The following is a 16,697-nucleotide window of genomic DNA, read 5'->3' as shown; positions in this document are numbered from 1 at the left end:
ATTGGCTTTGATATGAAACTTTATTAGATTTTAATTCAATTGTGATTTTTAAAGCCACCTAAGGATACGAATAAATACGAGTGCGTGTAACATGGAATTCCTTTTCTTTTCTTTTTTTTTTTTTACTGCAGATAAATTGAGGTACTATTTGGGTATGAGAAATGTTTATTGCACAAAAATAATAAAATAAAATAAATAACATGAAAATCATTTATATGTTAACGTTGTTGTACAAAGTGTGTGTACGAAACATTACTTATTTGGGTATATGCTCATAAGTAGGGCTGTCAAAACAGATTTCATATACTACTCGTGAAACCCGTTTAACATAATAGGTCATATCGGGTGAAGGTGCACATTAGGCAACTCTGATTCTAACTGGGAAGCTGAACAACGTAGGCCAAATTTGAAATATTATAAGCAAAATGAACAATATGATTCATACAATTTCAAAATATGTTACAAGCAATCTACAGCCGGGCTTCAGGACAGGGAGAGTTTGGGTAGACACCACACACAAAACACTCACTGGCCGGAATACACATACCCAACGAGTATGGACACGGCCAACATCACAATCCCACAACAGAGCACACAAACACACGGTCAAACAAATAATTATAAACCCTGAAAATCATCACACACACGCTCGTGACCAATAAAAAACCAGATAGATAGAATTAAAATGAATATAAAAGTCTCAAAATATCCATGTTTCCTTAGAATTTCATGTATATCAGCAAAAGTAGATAAAATACAATGTTGAACATGCTGGCGGTACCGGATGTGACATCGGCGAGAGAGAGAGAGAGTGGCAAAGCAGAGAGACGAGGAGAGCGGCAGCTAGGGGAGAGTAGAGAGAGAGAGCGTCGAGCGGGAGGAAAGAAGAAGGGGCGGCGCAACCCGCGCTGAAGAATAAGAAATGGAAGAAGAAGAAGAAGAGGGGGCGGCGTTGATTGTTGAAGGAAAAAGGAAAGAAGTAATGAAGTTAGGGTTTTTTTTTTTTTTTCAATAGTAAATAGTAATAAATTAATAATCCCATGTTCAGTTTTATTCCCATTTGGCCATTTACTTAAAATAATAATAATAATAATAATAAAAATTCGTGTCTGGCAGGTCACCCATGAGTGACCCGTGACACTACCCGCCAGACCGAGCTAAACGGGTCAACCCATTTATGACTCAAACTCGTTTAAGGTAAATTCAAACCTGCTAATTTTATGTCGTGTTCACGTTGAGTTGTTGAGTCGTGTCAAAATTGTCAACCCTACTCATAAGTGAGGTACCACATTTAATCGAAAATGAAATGAGGTTGAAAAAAATAAAGTTATTAAAACTGACGAGACAATAAAGTATTTAACTTAATTAGTAATAAAAAAACTCATAAATCAAGTTTTCTATATATATATATATATATATTTTTTTTTCTAAGTAATGTGTCACCCGGTGAAACACAAAGTGATGAAATTGTGCCACGTTACTTGGGACCATTATTTTGAAAACCTTTTATTGCTCATATTTGATTTGCAATAAACTCCTTATATATAACAATATTATAATAGCCACTTGAAGTATGCATAAATAACAAATTACTTTCTATCGTTAAAAAGTTTGACGGATTTTATTAACATGTTATGTTAAAACAAATAAAATACGTCACGTATCACTTATAATAAATAAAAAAATAAAAAAGAAGTAGGAAATTGACTAATTGCCATCGCTATCAATGACAGTGTCGAATCTCATTATCAAATACATGGAATCATATAGCTCATTAAAAAAAAAAAAAAAATTTACTTATTTTCCGTAATGTTAACTGGACACAAATGAAACCCATTTTCTTTTAACTTACCAAAAAAAAAAAAAAAAAAACCCATTTTCTTTTCCCTCCAAATCCCTCAAACCAAACGCAGCATTGACCCTATCCCGGCACGAGAATGTACATCACCCCGGAGACAAACACACCCAAATGGTAACGCAGCCTTTAAAACGAATTAATTTGGGGGAATTTCGCTCTGATTAAACCGGTCCAGGTGTTAACCCCGTGTTGAGTCAAAGGTGCGGTTTTTGAGCTCCAAAACGAGCAGAGGACGCTCTGACCGCCCTGGGTTTTCCTCTGGCTGGATTCGTCTTTTATCCAGAGTCAGCTCTATCTCTCCACCACCCCGGCGTTTAAGTGCTCCTCACTTTAACAAAATCCACCTGTACATGCCATGAACGACACTTTCTATGTATTCTGGATAAGAATTCATTCCCTTCCGTTCTCTACATTTATTTCCTAACACTCTCTTCCCCTGCATTCTCTAACCGAAAGCCCTAAGACGACGCCGTTGGGGTCTTCTTTCTCGGCAGGCATTTCACTTGCGCCCTTAGATTCACTCCCTCGCAAGCAAGCAAGCTTCATACACCTCCGCCGTTCCTCTAAGAACCGTTTTCGTGGTATTTTTTCGTGAACTTTAAGAAAAGAGTCTTTTGTGTTTTATCTTCTCGCATTTTTTAACACATTCGAAGAGACACTTCTGTGTTTGGTTCTCGAGCAAAATACGAGGGAAACGATGTAAAAAAAAATACTCGAAATTGTGACACTTCTCTTTATGTTTCCTTCGTTATCTCAGAGACCAAACGGGGAGTTAGGGTTTCGATTTTTTTTTTTTTTTTTTTTTTTTTTAAAAAAAAGGCAAAATTGTCAAATATTTAAGCCTTTTTTTATTCTGGTGGATCACCGGCAATGAGTGTCGTTTTCTTGATTTTTGCGTTTATTTTATCATGTGCTAACAACAGTACAATAATGCATTATAATATATAGTAAAATATATAACGTAGTATATAATATTACATTCAGACTGAAGAACCAATATAAGCGAGATGGAGGGGGATAAAGAAACGTTGGAACAGGATTCTCCCAAAGGTTCCGATATCGACCTTGTTGATGCGAGTGTTCAACGCCAGGAGCATCCTACTACTATCTCAAAGGAGGACGATCAAAATCAAAACCCTAGTAGTGAAAATGGGAAATCGGGGACCAATGAGGAGGATAAGAGTCTCGTATCGCCGGCTGAAGATCAGGTTATGCTTGATGCTCATGATGATAAGGCTGCCGTTGATGATGGAAAAATCGATGGTGCTGCTGATGTTAAGGTTAATGAAAAACCGCTAGAAAGTAAAAGCAATGGTACCGATGGCCGCATTGAAATTCATCTTGAAGCTCCGACAACTCTTGATGCTGTGGGGTATTCGACCCCGGTAGCTCAAAATAAGAATGTATGGTTGAGTGATGTTGAGGTACTTCAAGTGAAAACCCGGCGCAAATTTGTTTTTTTCGGTAATTTAACAAATGGGGGTACAAGTCAAAATGCCATGTTACTCAGATTTTTCATGCTTAATGTGCAGATGTCCGAGGCAGATGAATGGGGGACGCCACAGGAGCAAGCTGCATTCATGAAGGAGCTGGAGCGTTTCCATAGGGAGAAGGCTCTTGAATTTAAGCCCCCTAAATTTTATGGAGAGCCACTAAACTGCCTCAAGTAAGTTTCTGTTGATGATGATGATACTGATTGTTTTGAATGTGGGGATTTCCTTGTCTGGTTTTATGTAGGGGCTAACTTATGCATGCTTTCTTGGGGTGTAGGTTATGGAGAGCTGTTATTAGATTGGGTGGCTACGAACTGGTATGCTTTAATCATCCTATGTTAGTAATTATTTATATTTCAGGCTCTGTTACAGCTATTCTTTGTTTTTTCCTGCTTTATTAGACATCAGCAAGTAAACACTTGCACGATTATTATTTTTTAACTTCAACTTTCTGGTTATAATTATAAACCACTTAAGAAAATGAAATGGTTTTAATGCAAATGAGGTTCTATATTTTGTAATACTCAAACTTAAAAATTTGCATGTTGACTAGAACATGGAGTAATATTATATATGAAATGGATGAGAAGTTGTTTTTGCAACTTAAACTGGAGTGGTGTGATTGGCATATATGCAATTGGTTACATAATTGATATTTGTTTAGGTTATTTGATAGATTAATTGCTTCTAAATCCATGTATTAATTAAGTAGAAACCAAAGGAGGGAAGAGAGTGATTGTTTGGAATTTTTTTTTTTTTTTTTTAAAAAAATTATGACGAGAAACCCCTCCAGGGTAGGGCCACTTTGTCGACCAAACCCTGTTGGGTAAACCTCGGACCCATGCAAAGTGTCCCTTCTATATGGATTGGGTAATACTCCAGCTTCACCGGTGGGTGGCCCCAAGGAATTGTTTGTACCTAAGGGGATTCGAACCTTAAACCTGATGAAAATGCCACCAAGACCAAGGCCCTTACCACTTGAGATAACGTTTTTACTCTTCCCTTCTTCAAAGGCTTCAGGTTTTTATTAGTCTGTTAGGAACCAAATCTTGCTTTTCAGCTTCATTTCTTTGGAATATTCAATTCAATACTTTCTATTGCATTGTCTGGAACTGAGGGGCAAATGATCCAATTTAGTATTTATTACCTTGTCTTCATATTTCACAAATTTGCAGCAATCATAGTTGCTCAACTTTATTCCAATGCTTCAATTGCTCATCATAACATAAAAGCCTGTATAAGAGCAAAGCTGCCACATTCAAAGCATGTTGCTCTGGCTCTTCATTCTGTTTTCACTGGAGTTGGTATTCAGAATTGGTGGGTGCAAGGTTGACAAACCTTTTTAGGGCTGTTCTTACTTTCTGTAGATGTGCATGAGCAAGAAGAACAACATGCAATTACTGAGAGAAAGTATTTAGGGGGTTTTTGACAACAGATAATAGGCTCCCATGAAGTGGGAGGCCAGGGAATGTTGTAAGGACTATGGCTTTGGTGCCCATATAGCCTAGTACCACCTCATTCTGACGCGGGCTTGCAACTGTTATGACTCTTGAGTGCTTGGTGGCAGGAGTGTTGGAGGAAGTTTTCAATGAAGAAGAAGAAAAAGAGGATGGTGGTAGTTTGGATCTAACCTGGTGACTGATACCAATTCAACTAAGTTCTCACAATTGTAGCTATTATGTACTATGAAATTTATGATTTAAGATTCAAAGCACCTGATTAAATTCTGATTCAAAATCTAAATGCCTCGAGTAGCGACATAAAACAGGGAAAGGAAATATTCATGATGAGGCCATCGAAGAGCAGAATGTAGGAATGCCTCCATTTTCGTGAGCGTTACTCATAGTAGCAGAGGTGTTAGTTTTTTGTGGCAACTGGTAACTTTTCCAATGTAGGTGAAGCAACTAGTGTTATTTATTTTGGAATATCTCCTTGTGTCTGAAAAGTGATTAAATTAATGGGATTGGTGAGATTATCTTCATTTACGATTTACGAAATCAAGGGTGTGTTTGGTAAATTTTAGAAAAATATTTTCGCTTTTCAAACACTAAAAACACTTCTCAAACATCAGTCATCCCAATGAGTTTTCAGATGTGGCCCTTGCCACTAACACACTTTTCAAAACAAATTAAAAAATTCTTTTCAAAACAATCCAAATGAGTTTTCTCTTATCTTCTTCCATTTGCAAATATGTAAGATATATAAAGTCTTGCCTTTCCCTTTTTCCATGCGAGTTTCGTTAACATTAATGAATTATGAAATTGAGTCTTCTACTTTCTTTTTTAGGAATTTTGAGCTTCAGCTGGGATTCTCTACTGCTAAACTGCACTGCTAAATTTTATTACATGATTTGATTGGATGTTAAATAATGAGTAAACTTGTTAGCTTGTTGGGTAAACCACTTATCTAACACGTGCCTATGGGCATTTGTAGTATGTAAGATTTTTTTATTTTTTATTTCTTTTTTTAAAAAAGAAAAGAAAAGAAATTTGTACATGTTCATGTCATTTACAATTGATGCACCCCAACCCACACCACGATTACGTTTTTTTCCCCCTTTTAACCGAGTCCTGGCCTCTAAGAATGTTCAAAACTTAGGCAAAGACTTGATTGAGTTGAAATATCATAGGCAATCTATGATAGGATGTACAAAATTCAACCTTTGCTGGATCGACTAATGGCCTGACTGAGGGTTTTGTGATTAAATGTTGTAATACTATTAAAATATAACAAAGCTGCTTTTACTTTATGGTATCTGCAGGTGACTTCATCCAAGTTGTGGCGGCAAGTAGGAGAGTCTTTCCATCCCCCCAAGTAAGGAATGTTTTGGTCGATTGTTTTTTTATAATCATTTACAATCTGCATGGCTTTGACATATGGAAGTTTAGCTGTTCTGCTGTAGCAATTGTTTAAATTTTTGGGTTTGTAAGCTGCACAGAAGATAATATCTTTTCATAATTTGTTCAATGAACTTACCTCTCTCTCTCTCTCTCTCTCTCTCTCTCTCTCTACAGGACCTGTACAACAGTCTCTTGGACATTCCGCATTTTCTATGAGAAGGTAATGTCTAGACTTATGGGGTGCTTAATTGTGTGGATTCAAGTTGAAATAATCAGTCATGCATCTTCTTTCTTTTTGCAATCCAAAAGTTGGTGGATAGGACTTAACTAGTAATGACTGCAGCACTGGTTATTTTTATTTTCTCTACGCATGGGGGCTTTTAAATTAGGAAGTTTTAAGTGGTGTAGGCATCATTTGAATTGGAATGTCTCATTTATGATGTTCATTTCATTTTTTTTTCCCTCTCAAATACAATAAAGTGGATATTTAACTGCGTGTGCCTTTCTTTTTTTTTTGGTGGTTTGGGGGGGGGGGGGGGGGGGTGTTATGAAAGCAAATGTCACTACTGTCTATTTCTCAGCTTTATATTCTGCAGTGTGTCTCGATCATCGTAATAAATTGCTACCTTCCAAGAATAATCTGCTTGATTTTATTTCTGTCTTTCTCTTCCCTGATTATTTTCAGTTTGTGCAGGCACTTTTGGAATATGAGAAGCATAAGAGGGAAACTGGTGAGCTTCAACTCCCTGGATCCGTCCCCGTGTCTACAAGAGTTGAAAAGGAGGTAGAATTTAGTTTATATTTTAGTTTTGGTTGAATTTTATTTTTCTTTTGGTCTCAGGTAGTGGAATATTTATGTTCAGATTGATACTTATCAAAAAAAATATTTATGTTCAGATTGATGGTATGTGATGTAGGATAAGATTATCTACTCTGTTTTTTACTATGATTAAAAGTGTTATGCTTAAATTGTATGATAGGATTTAGAAGGAGGCTATATATGCAAATGTAGGGTTTTGCATGTTGAAATTCCAGGCAGGTTTGAATAGGGGTTTCAATTGTTATGTTGGAGAACTTATGCTTTTCATTCGAAGTGAGAATCTACTTCATAAAGTGAGTACTCCATGAAATCATATTGTTGTGTTCAAGAGGAAAATGAGGCCTTTCTTCCTGTGCTCCTGCTGTCCTTTCATGTTAAAAAGAAGACTCATCTCTTTTAGAGCCTACTAGCAATGCAACATGTTATGTTTATATTATAAGGTAGAACCTGCAGCCTGTGCCAGTGTGAGGCTTGAGGGCATGTAGCACCAGTCTTTTCTTGCTTATTAGGAAATCATCAGCATAAATGATAATTGCTTACTCACAATAGAGAATGCGTGATTTAAAGAAAATTGTATGCATGTGTTGTTTGGTCTACTGTTGCATATATTAGATTTAAGCCATTCCTCTCTCTCTCTCTCTCTCTCTCTCCATGAATTAAACTCTATGAGTTTCTTTGCAGGGAAGTGGCTACCAAGCTCCAGGATCAGGTAGGGCACGGCGGGATGCTGCAGCTCGTGCAATGCAGGGTTGGCACTCCCAGCGACTTCTTGGATATGGTGAGGTTGCTGAGCCTATTATTAAGGTCTGTTAAAACCTTCAAACCTAATTATAATTTTTATTGTTAAACTCCCTATTTTTTGCACATACCAAATTTCTATGTCCTCCAATTCAGTTTAATAATGGCTCTTTATTTTTTAATTTTTCTGGACAGGACAAGAACTTAAATTCTGCACAAAAGCGTGAAAAGAATCTCAGAAGTATTGGTATGCTCTCCACTAATAAAGATCTTTCTTGCCAACCTTTATTTTATGCCAAAATGTATTCTCAATTTGTATTGATCTTCTGAGTCAGGTTTGCTCAAACACAAATCACCGACCAGTCTGGAGCATGGTGAGAAAGCTGCAATTATTGAAGCAGATAAGCAGTTAAGTCTCTGTAATTTTTTTTCCTCTTTTAATAATTGTTGATTTTTCCTTTTATGTCCCAAGACTGTTTGTAGGTTGGGCAGTTTATTTGAGGATGTTGACAGTTTTTTACTGGAAATTTTGTAAAATGAATCCTATTTTTCATTTGAATTTTCTTCATACCAGTGTCACTTTAATCCTTTTGTATCCTTTCATTACACAAAAATCATGTGCTAAGCCTTGATTGCTTATCTTTCTGCTTTTTTCACATGAACTTGGAGAAACCTTAACTGGAAAAAGTTCTTTCGTGGAATATGAATGTCAATCACCAGTGTTTTGATGCATAAAAGCGGCAAAGGATCTTTGTTCATTTTTCAAAAAAAAAATTAATCAGAATACTCTTCTGTCTTTTAGAGTGTCTTTTTTATTTTTATTTTTTTGACACTCTTTCTGTCTTATTTCTTTCTTTCTTTTCTTTCTTCTTCTTCTTTCCTTTTCTTTTCTTCATCTTTTCTTTCTTTTTCTTTTTTCTTTTTTCTTTTTTTTTTTTTTTATTTTTTTTTTTATTTTTTATTTTTTAACTTTCGAAAAAAAAAGAGCTTCAATATAGAGTATGAAAGTTTGAATTGATCTCTTGCCCCAGGGTATACAAGGAAACACAACTTTTGTGTGTTGGGCCCCAAGTCCTTACAAATGATTTTGTAGCCCTTTCTCATATATATATATATATATATATATATATATATATATATATATATATATATATATATAAAGTGAAGCATGCACAATTAAGTTTTATAGGAATCTTCTTTTTCTATTTTCTGATGGAATCGAAGCTAAATGGTTTTCATCTGGTAGACTGGTCACAACAGTTGTTGATGTCGGACCCCCAGCTGATTGGGTGAAGATTAATGTGCGGGAAACTGTAAGTGTGTTTTATTTTATCTTTTCTAATATGTTTTATCTTCCCAAGAGCAATACTGGTGGATGTGACAAGTAGCTTTTCTTGGGATCCTGACTACTTGGAGGACTGTTTTTGTGCTCAGAAAGATTGCTTTGAGGTATATGCACTAGTCCCTGGGTTACTGCGTGAGGAGGTAAGCATTCTTTGTGATGCACTCTTTTTCTTACCCTTCTATTTGTTGATTTGTTCATTATGGACCTAATTTTGATGGCAAACAAAGCCTGTTGTCACCAATGATATTCACGTAGAAAGCAGCTGCAGATTTTGGTGATGTTTTGAATTTTGGATGACCTCACACTAGTGACACTCATTCATTTTTCCAACTTCAAATCTATTTTATTTTGTACAACACACTCGCACCTGTAAATGCAAGCAACAGGAAGAATTGCTCAGATATCAGTAAGCGAGGCTTATTTAGGTTGTGTTATAAATGCCCTAGCCAAACCTATTGATGGTCGAGAGGAAATCTCACCCTTTGAACCTCAGTTAATTGAATCTCCCGCTCCCGGTATTATTTCGAGAAATCCCACACTTATTTGTTGAGGAGAAACTGATCCAATTTGGAGTTGTTGGCACACAGATATCCAAAAAGTTGAAAACTAAGTGATAAGGATTTTGTGAAGTTATATACCTTGTAGGTGCGACAAATTCCCCAGGGGGTTGGTATATGTTTTCCAAGGTAAAAGAGTAACTAACCATCTGGAAACAAAAATCAATAGAAACAAAGTTCCAATAAAGAGAACCCATGTATTTTCCAGTCTCTGTTTTTCTTGTGTCTCGAGTGAATTCAAGGACGTATTTAAAGAAATTCTGATTGTCAGTAGGAATGATTTGTGGATTACAAACAGAATTCAGACTTCTGTATTCCCTTATTTGTGTTACTTTATAATTATATATTCCCTTCATTGTAGTGTGGGATCACATTTACTACTCAGTCTCTGGTGCTTATGGCCAGCCTTGTTTTTTGGTGCACCCAGGTGCGAGTTCAATCAGATCCAGCTGGACGTTTGGTTATAACTGGTCAACCAGAGCAGCTTGATAATCCTTGGGGTATCACACCCTTTAAAAAGGTATGTCTTTGACATTGATTGAAGGAACTCTATTTTTTACTTCTCCAGATTTCCCTTCTACCTGTGCTCGTATTCAGTCTTGTGTACTCTTTCTTTTTTATTTTATGCCTTTTCTATTCTTGTGTACTTCTCTTTGGTATTTTATTGTTTTTGGTTCTCAAAACTTGGAGAGAAAAGATCCAACAATCTGAAGAGGAACTTCTAAACCACCACAACCACAACCACCACCGTCTCCAACCAGCTCCAAACCACAGCCTCCATGCCTTTCTCTAGTTTCCCTCTCTCTGTTAAACACGGCTTTCTTTTGAGCTGAGCTGATCTCGTGCTATTCAAATCCCCACCTCGTATCTCTCTCTATCTCCGATTTCTTTCCTCATTTTATCCTTTATTTATGTCTAGCTTTTGAAATAATCAAATACATGTGGAAAGAACTCGCCTGTATATGGCAAGGACCAGCAATATAGTTGGGTCTAAGTAGAATTTATTGTGTCCTGAGTATTTGATCTCGTCATATTTTTAGGAGTTAATTATTTATTACCTTCAGTATCATTCTTTTAAAATCTGCAAGGATTTATCACTGATCCTTTAAATTTCTTTATTGGTGTGGGTTTCAGGTCGTTAGCTTACCTGCGAGAATTGATCCACTTCAGACATCTGCCGTTGTTAGCCTGCATGGCCGGCTCTTTGTACGTGTCCCTTTTGAGTAACGGTCAATTTGAATCTGATCCTTATGGCCAGCTAATCAATTTTTCTGTGAAGGAATCAAATTTAGGGCATTGAGGCATGAAGGTTTAGCTTAGAACTAATTTTCTCTTTGTTAGATCAGTCCAAAATACCAAATTAAAATTTAATGCCAGGTTTGGCTAATTATTTCCATGTAAATTTCTCATATTAGTTTTAGAGGACCCATGAATTGATGAAATCGAAGTATGTTTAGTTGGTTTATTTGATTTTTTCCAGCTGTAGTTTTCCAAATTTCTTTTGGCAATGACAGGGTTAGGATATCTAAAAGATCAGCGCAAAGGAAATTAAATAGCTGTTGGCTTGGACTTTGGAAGTTTCCCTATTGAGAAATGCTAGGGGTACTTAAACTTTTACAAAGGGAAGTTTACAAACTGATAGAGTCTCGTGAGAGGCTCCACATCAACTCAACATTAGCTTAATATTAAAATAAGTTAAAACAAATTTTCGTACCTAGACAAAAATACCATTTCATCCCCTGTTGAACTCACCTCACTGGAAACCATTACACCACCGAATACCTTTTCATCCCTTGTTGAACCCACTTCGCTGGAAACCGTTACACCACCGGAAACTCAGCACGACGGCCACCACGACCATCGGAAACCCAGCACCTCGACCCAATGGAAACCTAGAATCTCAGACAATCTCGAACTTGACCACAACCCCGACCAAAAGCTTTTGGTCGAAAGACAGACGGCCGGGAACAACCAGATGACGCACCTGATCGGGGAACGATCTGTTCGTGGTTGGAGACTTCGAACCATCAAGAAAGCCTCGCCTAGCTGGAAACTCTGAATCGGAGCAAGCCGAAAACTCCGAACCGGCTGTCCGGCGAGATTGGAATAATGGTCGAAAAAATCAGTCGGTCTCTGATTGGAGAAATCAGAGGACTTTGGGTGGTCTTGAAATAATGGGTTTTGCTAAAAGGGCATTTTCGTCTTTATATATAATGCTATGTCAGTTTGTAAAGTTCTTTTTGTAGAAGTTTTTATACTCCTAGCATTTCTCTTCCCTATTTGTGCACTTAACATGGTCCTTGGTTTTCATCGGCTCCCCCGGACCCACGTGCCTCGTAGATTAGGATCTTCTCTATTTCATGATCTAGATTTTATTTTACAGATTTAATGTTATATATGTTATCATATCATTTAAAATTTTTTGAATGACTTGTCATTATGTACACAATCTGTACACCGAAACAAAATTTTAGCGGTAAAATAGATTTCAAATTTATTGTGTTTTAGAATATTAGGTTCAATATGGGATTTCTGATTTGTAGGAGGCTGGTCTTGAATGGTTTCCAAAATCTTTCCTGGCCGGCATTTGTGAATGGGGAACCGGAGGCCGGGGAGGAAGCTCTGAACGTTGGAGGGATTTAGAATCTTAGATGGTGCCTTTCACGTAAGGGCCTCCATACTGATTTCCTACCACTAGTGTCGTAGTTATGCCACTGCAATTCTTTCTACCAAAAAGAAAAAAAGAAAAAATAAAAGAAGAAGAAGATATCGCCATTAGAATAGAAAACCAAGAAAGGGGAGGGTTTGGTGGACAGCCACTTCGGAGCTGGAAATGCAGACATTAGCTTATCACTATCCTTCCACTCTTTATCTATGATTCTATGTGCTGGAATTGCTCTTTATACCTTTTTAAGGAGAGAACATTCAAACCACTGACAAACCTCTCTGAATTATTTCTTTTATAACAACATTTTTAGGCTTGTGATTCCCTGTCACCCACTTAAAATTTATTTTGACCCCATTATTGGCATACACCAAGTTTTCCTTAACTTTTTGATCTGACTAGGTTGATGAAAACTGGAACTCCTCAGTCACGTGATGACGTGGTCAATGGAGAATTTGATCAAAGATAAGCAACTTCCTTGAGGACCTTGACTAAGCCCTGTGCAACCAATGGATTATGGACCCAATCTTCATTGATCCCGTACCTACCTCTCATCTTCTCTAGGCCCGCATAATCTAATTTTGGAGTGTAGTTCTACTGAGAATTGTAATCTCAAACAATTATAAGAGAGTTCATATAAGACTTATTTGCTCAAGGTCACAATTATGGCTTAAATTGTTGAAGATCTCAATCCGTCCAATTTGCTCACATAGAGGAAATTAAGCTACAGGACTCACTTGACTCAATCGAACAATCTGAGGTGTAAGGCCCGCTTGTTCTTTCTACGTGGAACTGTCTAAATTACGTGTAATTCGAACAAACAATTGAATTTTAGTATCCTAATCTCTATCGTATTTACTTATAAAAAAGAAGTGATTAGAATATATTATTGTTGATATTGAATATCAATTAGGTGTTAACGGAGCCAAAGGTCCCAAAGAGGCCAATAGGAGTTGGGCTTGTTCGTTGAATTAATTTCGCTTACGTGGCACCATCATTTATTTTCTTCTTCTTCTTCTATATTAATTTTACTTATATTCACGTGACGACCGAAAGAAAAGACTCCGGGGTTGGGCGAGTCAATCATGCACAGAGCTTATCTTCGTCGTATATACAAGAAAACGACGTCGTGCGATGATGCCCCGTTTGAGTGCGCGTCACGAGTTAAACAGAATATATGAAGTGCTAATTCCTAATTACCTCATATATATATATAACTCGTACGACTGATCTCCGCTTTTTGTGTTGAGATTTCATAGCTTTTTATGGAAACTTGCTCCTGCTGCCACAACTCCTTGCCCGCCATTGATGCCCCCTGACCCTGACCAAATGGGTCATATGAGCTACGACTGGAGAAGTGGTCAGAGAAGGCCTCCATCAAGAGGTTTCCGGTTGCACAAAAGGCGGTTTTCAGTTCTGCGGGTGAGGTTCTTTTACTTCGTCAGGTTGTTCTTTTGTAAGTGGAGGTTTCCATATAAGCAAGCTTTGAAATTTCTGAAAAAATGTAGAACCAAGAGAAGCATCACGAGTAGCAATATCAACGGAAATAGTTCTCTGGATGAAAGAATGGTGTTAGAGGGACGTCGACGACGCATATCCGGTTGCAGCTCTAGATCATATAATGGCTCAAATTCATTTTATTCGGAAGCGATTTCCGATTGCTTGGAGTTCATCAAAATGTCAGCACTTTCAGCGGATGGCAACTCGATCTGTGGCCCATAGCTAAGCCCATAAGACTCGATGCAGAGGTTCTTTCCTTTTCTTGAGCTTTCTGCCTGGACGTTTCTTTCATTTCATAGTGATTGTGGTTTGTTAAAGTGTCCCACATTGGTAAGAGATCCTTGTCTTGTACACTTTATAAGTCATGGTGTCTCCTTTTCTCTCAAGGCGTTTTTTGAGAGTGAGTAAACTCCATAGACTTTTACATGGTATCAAAGCGGGTTCCTTTGACAATGATGGACATTTTCTTCCTGTTGTTGAACACGTGTTTAGTCAAATATGTCACACGTGAGGGGCGTTTTAAAGTGTCTCACATTGCTAAGATATCTTTGTCTTGTACACTTTATAAGCCATAGTATCTCCTCCTCTCTGAAGACGTCTTTTGAGAGTGAGTAAAGCTTATGAACTTTTACATGGTTCGTGTCTGTTGAAATTGAAGGGTGAGGATGCATGGATTTCTAATTTCAATGTCTTGAATCTTGATTGATCGATCGAGGAGTGACATGATTGTTTGCAAAGCTCCGATCGTTGCATGCATGAAGCACAAACGTTTCCGCTCAAATTCATCAACACAAGCAAAAACGTCCACGGCTCTTGTCCGATAATATGTTCGGTCACTTCATCAATCAACTGAAATTTCTTTTCTGTAGGTGGAAATCATCAGCGCTGGCATTATATAATTATAAGGTTCTAGTTTATTTTTTATTTTTATTTTTTGCCCAAATGATCGTATTAATATATTAATAGTAGTCGATGATATTAATTTGAACTTTACTTTTCGGTAAATTCGTACCTTGGATACGGTCGGTCCAATCCTGTGTTTGGGACCAAAAATAAGAAATTAAAAACAACGGGCCTTGGGCTTAAGCCTAGCCAATGAGCGTGTGATTGATTTAGGCATTACCCAACTTCCATAACCTATGAGAAGCCCAACCCAGCTAAATAAGGCTTGGAGTATTGGCCTGTCACCTAATTGGACAACTGCATGCAACTTCTATTCCTGCATTTTTCATGGGTATACATATATACCGCTAATTATAAAGAAAATTAATGCGGTCGATCATTTTCTCTGCTTGTCTCGTGACCGGAATGATTAATTCTATAAATTATATTTTTATTTTATAATGTTGATGCGGCTGTTTTAACTAATTATTAGATTAATTTTTTCTTAAAAAAAAATAATCAAGAGTTGATTAATTAAGGCTGTCACTAATCAACATTATAAAATAATTAAAAAATAAAAATATGATTTCTAATATTTCTCACCGAAAATGTCTTGAGGACACAAAACAAGGTTCATGCCGCTCATTTGCCAAATTAAATAATTAGTTATATATATCTCCGTTTACGTCATGATATAATATAACATTCTCTTTTTAAAAATGATTTATTTTTCTGTTTAAATTTTATTTTATTGTATTTAATTGTGTATATTGTGTCGAATCGTTTAAAAATTTTAAATGACGTGACAACGTATACACTATTAAATCTATAAAATTCAATATGAATTATAAAATTAATTATCTTCATTTTACTTTGAACGGAGAGAATCCTAAATATCCCTTATATATATATAACATATATATGGTTATTCGTGGATCGTACGTGGTAATATATATAACACAAACTAGTTAGGGTTTAAGTTTCAGGTGAACCCTGTTTGTTTAAATTCTTATGAAACTCGCACGCTGTCTTCATTTTCTTTCTTCTTACCCTGTACGGGTGTATATATTAACAGTGGCGGAGCCAGCTTTTAGGCTTTGGGGGGCCAAATTGAAAAAAAATAATTTGGGGGTCCAAAACTATAAATTTTTTAAAGAATTGGGATAAAAATTATATTTGTTTCTTCTTTTTTTTTTAGATTTTTTTTTTTTTTTTTTTGGGGGGGGGGGAACACTATGGCTTGGGGGGGGCTTAACTAGAAACTCCCAATTATTAAAGCTGCGAAATATGAACTGGAAAGTGGAAGTTTAATTAGAAGAAAATATCATAAACAAGCAGCCCAGCTAGGGCATGATATCTTCGCACCATTGTTCTCTCTCTTTTAGCTTGATACTTTTGCAACTTGGTGATAGACATTAATGATGATAGTCCAGTGGACTCTCTCTCTCTCTCTCTCTGATGTGTGCTACTGCTAGGAGTGGACAGTTGACACTCGGCACAGTGCAAAATGGGTCTCTCAGTGCCCCTAAAACCTAACAAGGATCCTCATGATTCCAAGATGTCGCATGATCATGCATCTTTTATAGTTTTCTCCTGCATGCTTGTTATTTACATATATGTACTAGTTCTCCCTAGTACTTGATTACATATGGAAGAAAAAGGAAGAAGAATTGATGATAAAAGATTATATCAGATTTTTCTTCATATAATTTAGGTAAAAGGGTCTTCGTTTCTAAGCTCTTCCGATATCAGGAATATCTACATACATAGCTGATCATTTAGGACTACATATAGATTGAACAAAAGGTACTTTCTGAATCCTGTGATAGTTAATTTAGAAACAAAATGCACTACGTCCACACACATGTAGGAAAATAAGCAAAAAAGCCACAAAACAATTTGCACAGTTTTTTAATAGATGTGATGGATAACATGCGATGGGTTATCAAAGAGCTTACTTATGTGTTTGCCAAAAATTAAAATAGAACAAAAAAAAAAA

At 36.7% G+C, this 16,697-nt stretch overlaps 1 protein-coding gene and 1 long non-coding RNA gene across 3 annotated transcripts; both read left to right on the top strand.

Moving 5' to 3' along the window:
• The first annotated feature begins 2,012 nt into the window (after positions 1 to 2,012).
• On the top strand, positions 2,013 to 11,116 carry LOC133870732 (AT-rich interactive domain-containing protein 6). Of its 2 annotated transcripts, none has more exons than XM_062307938.1 (14): positions 2,013 to 2,439; positions 2,843 to 3,282; positions 3,391 to 3,524; positions 3,629 to 3,668; positions 6,113 to 6,165; positions 6,366 to 6,411; positions 6,886 to 6,975; positions 7,693 to 7,815; positions 7,945 to 7,996; positions 8,085 to 8,157; positions 8,996 to 9,062; positions 9,184 to 9,234; positions 10,079 to 10,171; positions 10,786 to 11,116. In XM_062307938.1, exons 2-14 carry the CDS (start codon positions 2,866 to 2,868, stop codon positions 10,876 to 10,878), a joined length of 1,332 nt encoding a protein of 443 aa, XP_062163922.1. In that variant the 5' UTR covers positions 2,013 to 2,439; positions 2,843 to 2,865; the 3' UTR covers positions 10,879 to 11,116. The 2 variants fall into 2 exon arrangements, with proteins under 2 accessions (XP_062163922.1, XP_062163923.1); XM_062307939.1 differs by having other exon boundaries at positions 2,807 to 3,282.
• A 2,425-nt stretch (positions 11,117 to 13,541) lies between these two features.
• Positions 13,542 to 14,447, top strand: LOC133872051 (uncharacterized). Its single transcript, XR_009900923.1, has 2 exons — positions 13,542 to 13,738; positions 13,825 to 14,447. It is a non-coding gene; the product is annotated as an uncharacterized LOC133872051 (long non-coding RNA).
• Positions 14,448 to 16,697: the final 2,250 nt, after the last annotated feature.

Source organism: Alnus glutinosa, chromosome 6 (genome assembly GCF_958979055.1).
Source record: "Alnus glutinosa chromosome 6, dhAlnGlut1.1, whole genome shotgun sequence".
Classification (NCBI taxonomy): Eukaryota; Viridiplantae; Streptophyta; class Magnoliopsida; order Fagales; family Betulaceae; genus Alnus; species Alnus glutinosa.
This window is presented reverse-complemented; position numbering and strand designations above follow the sequence as displayed.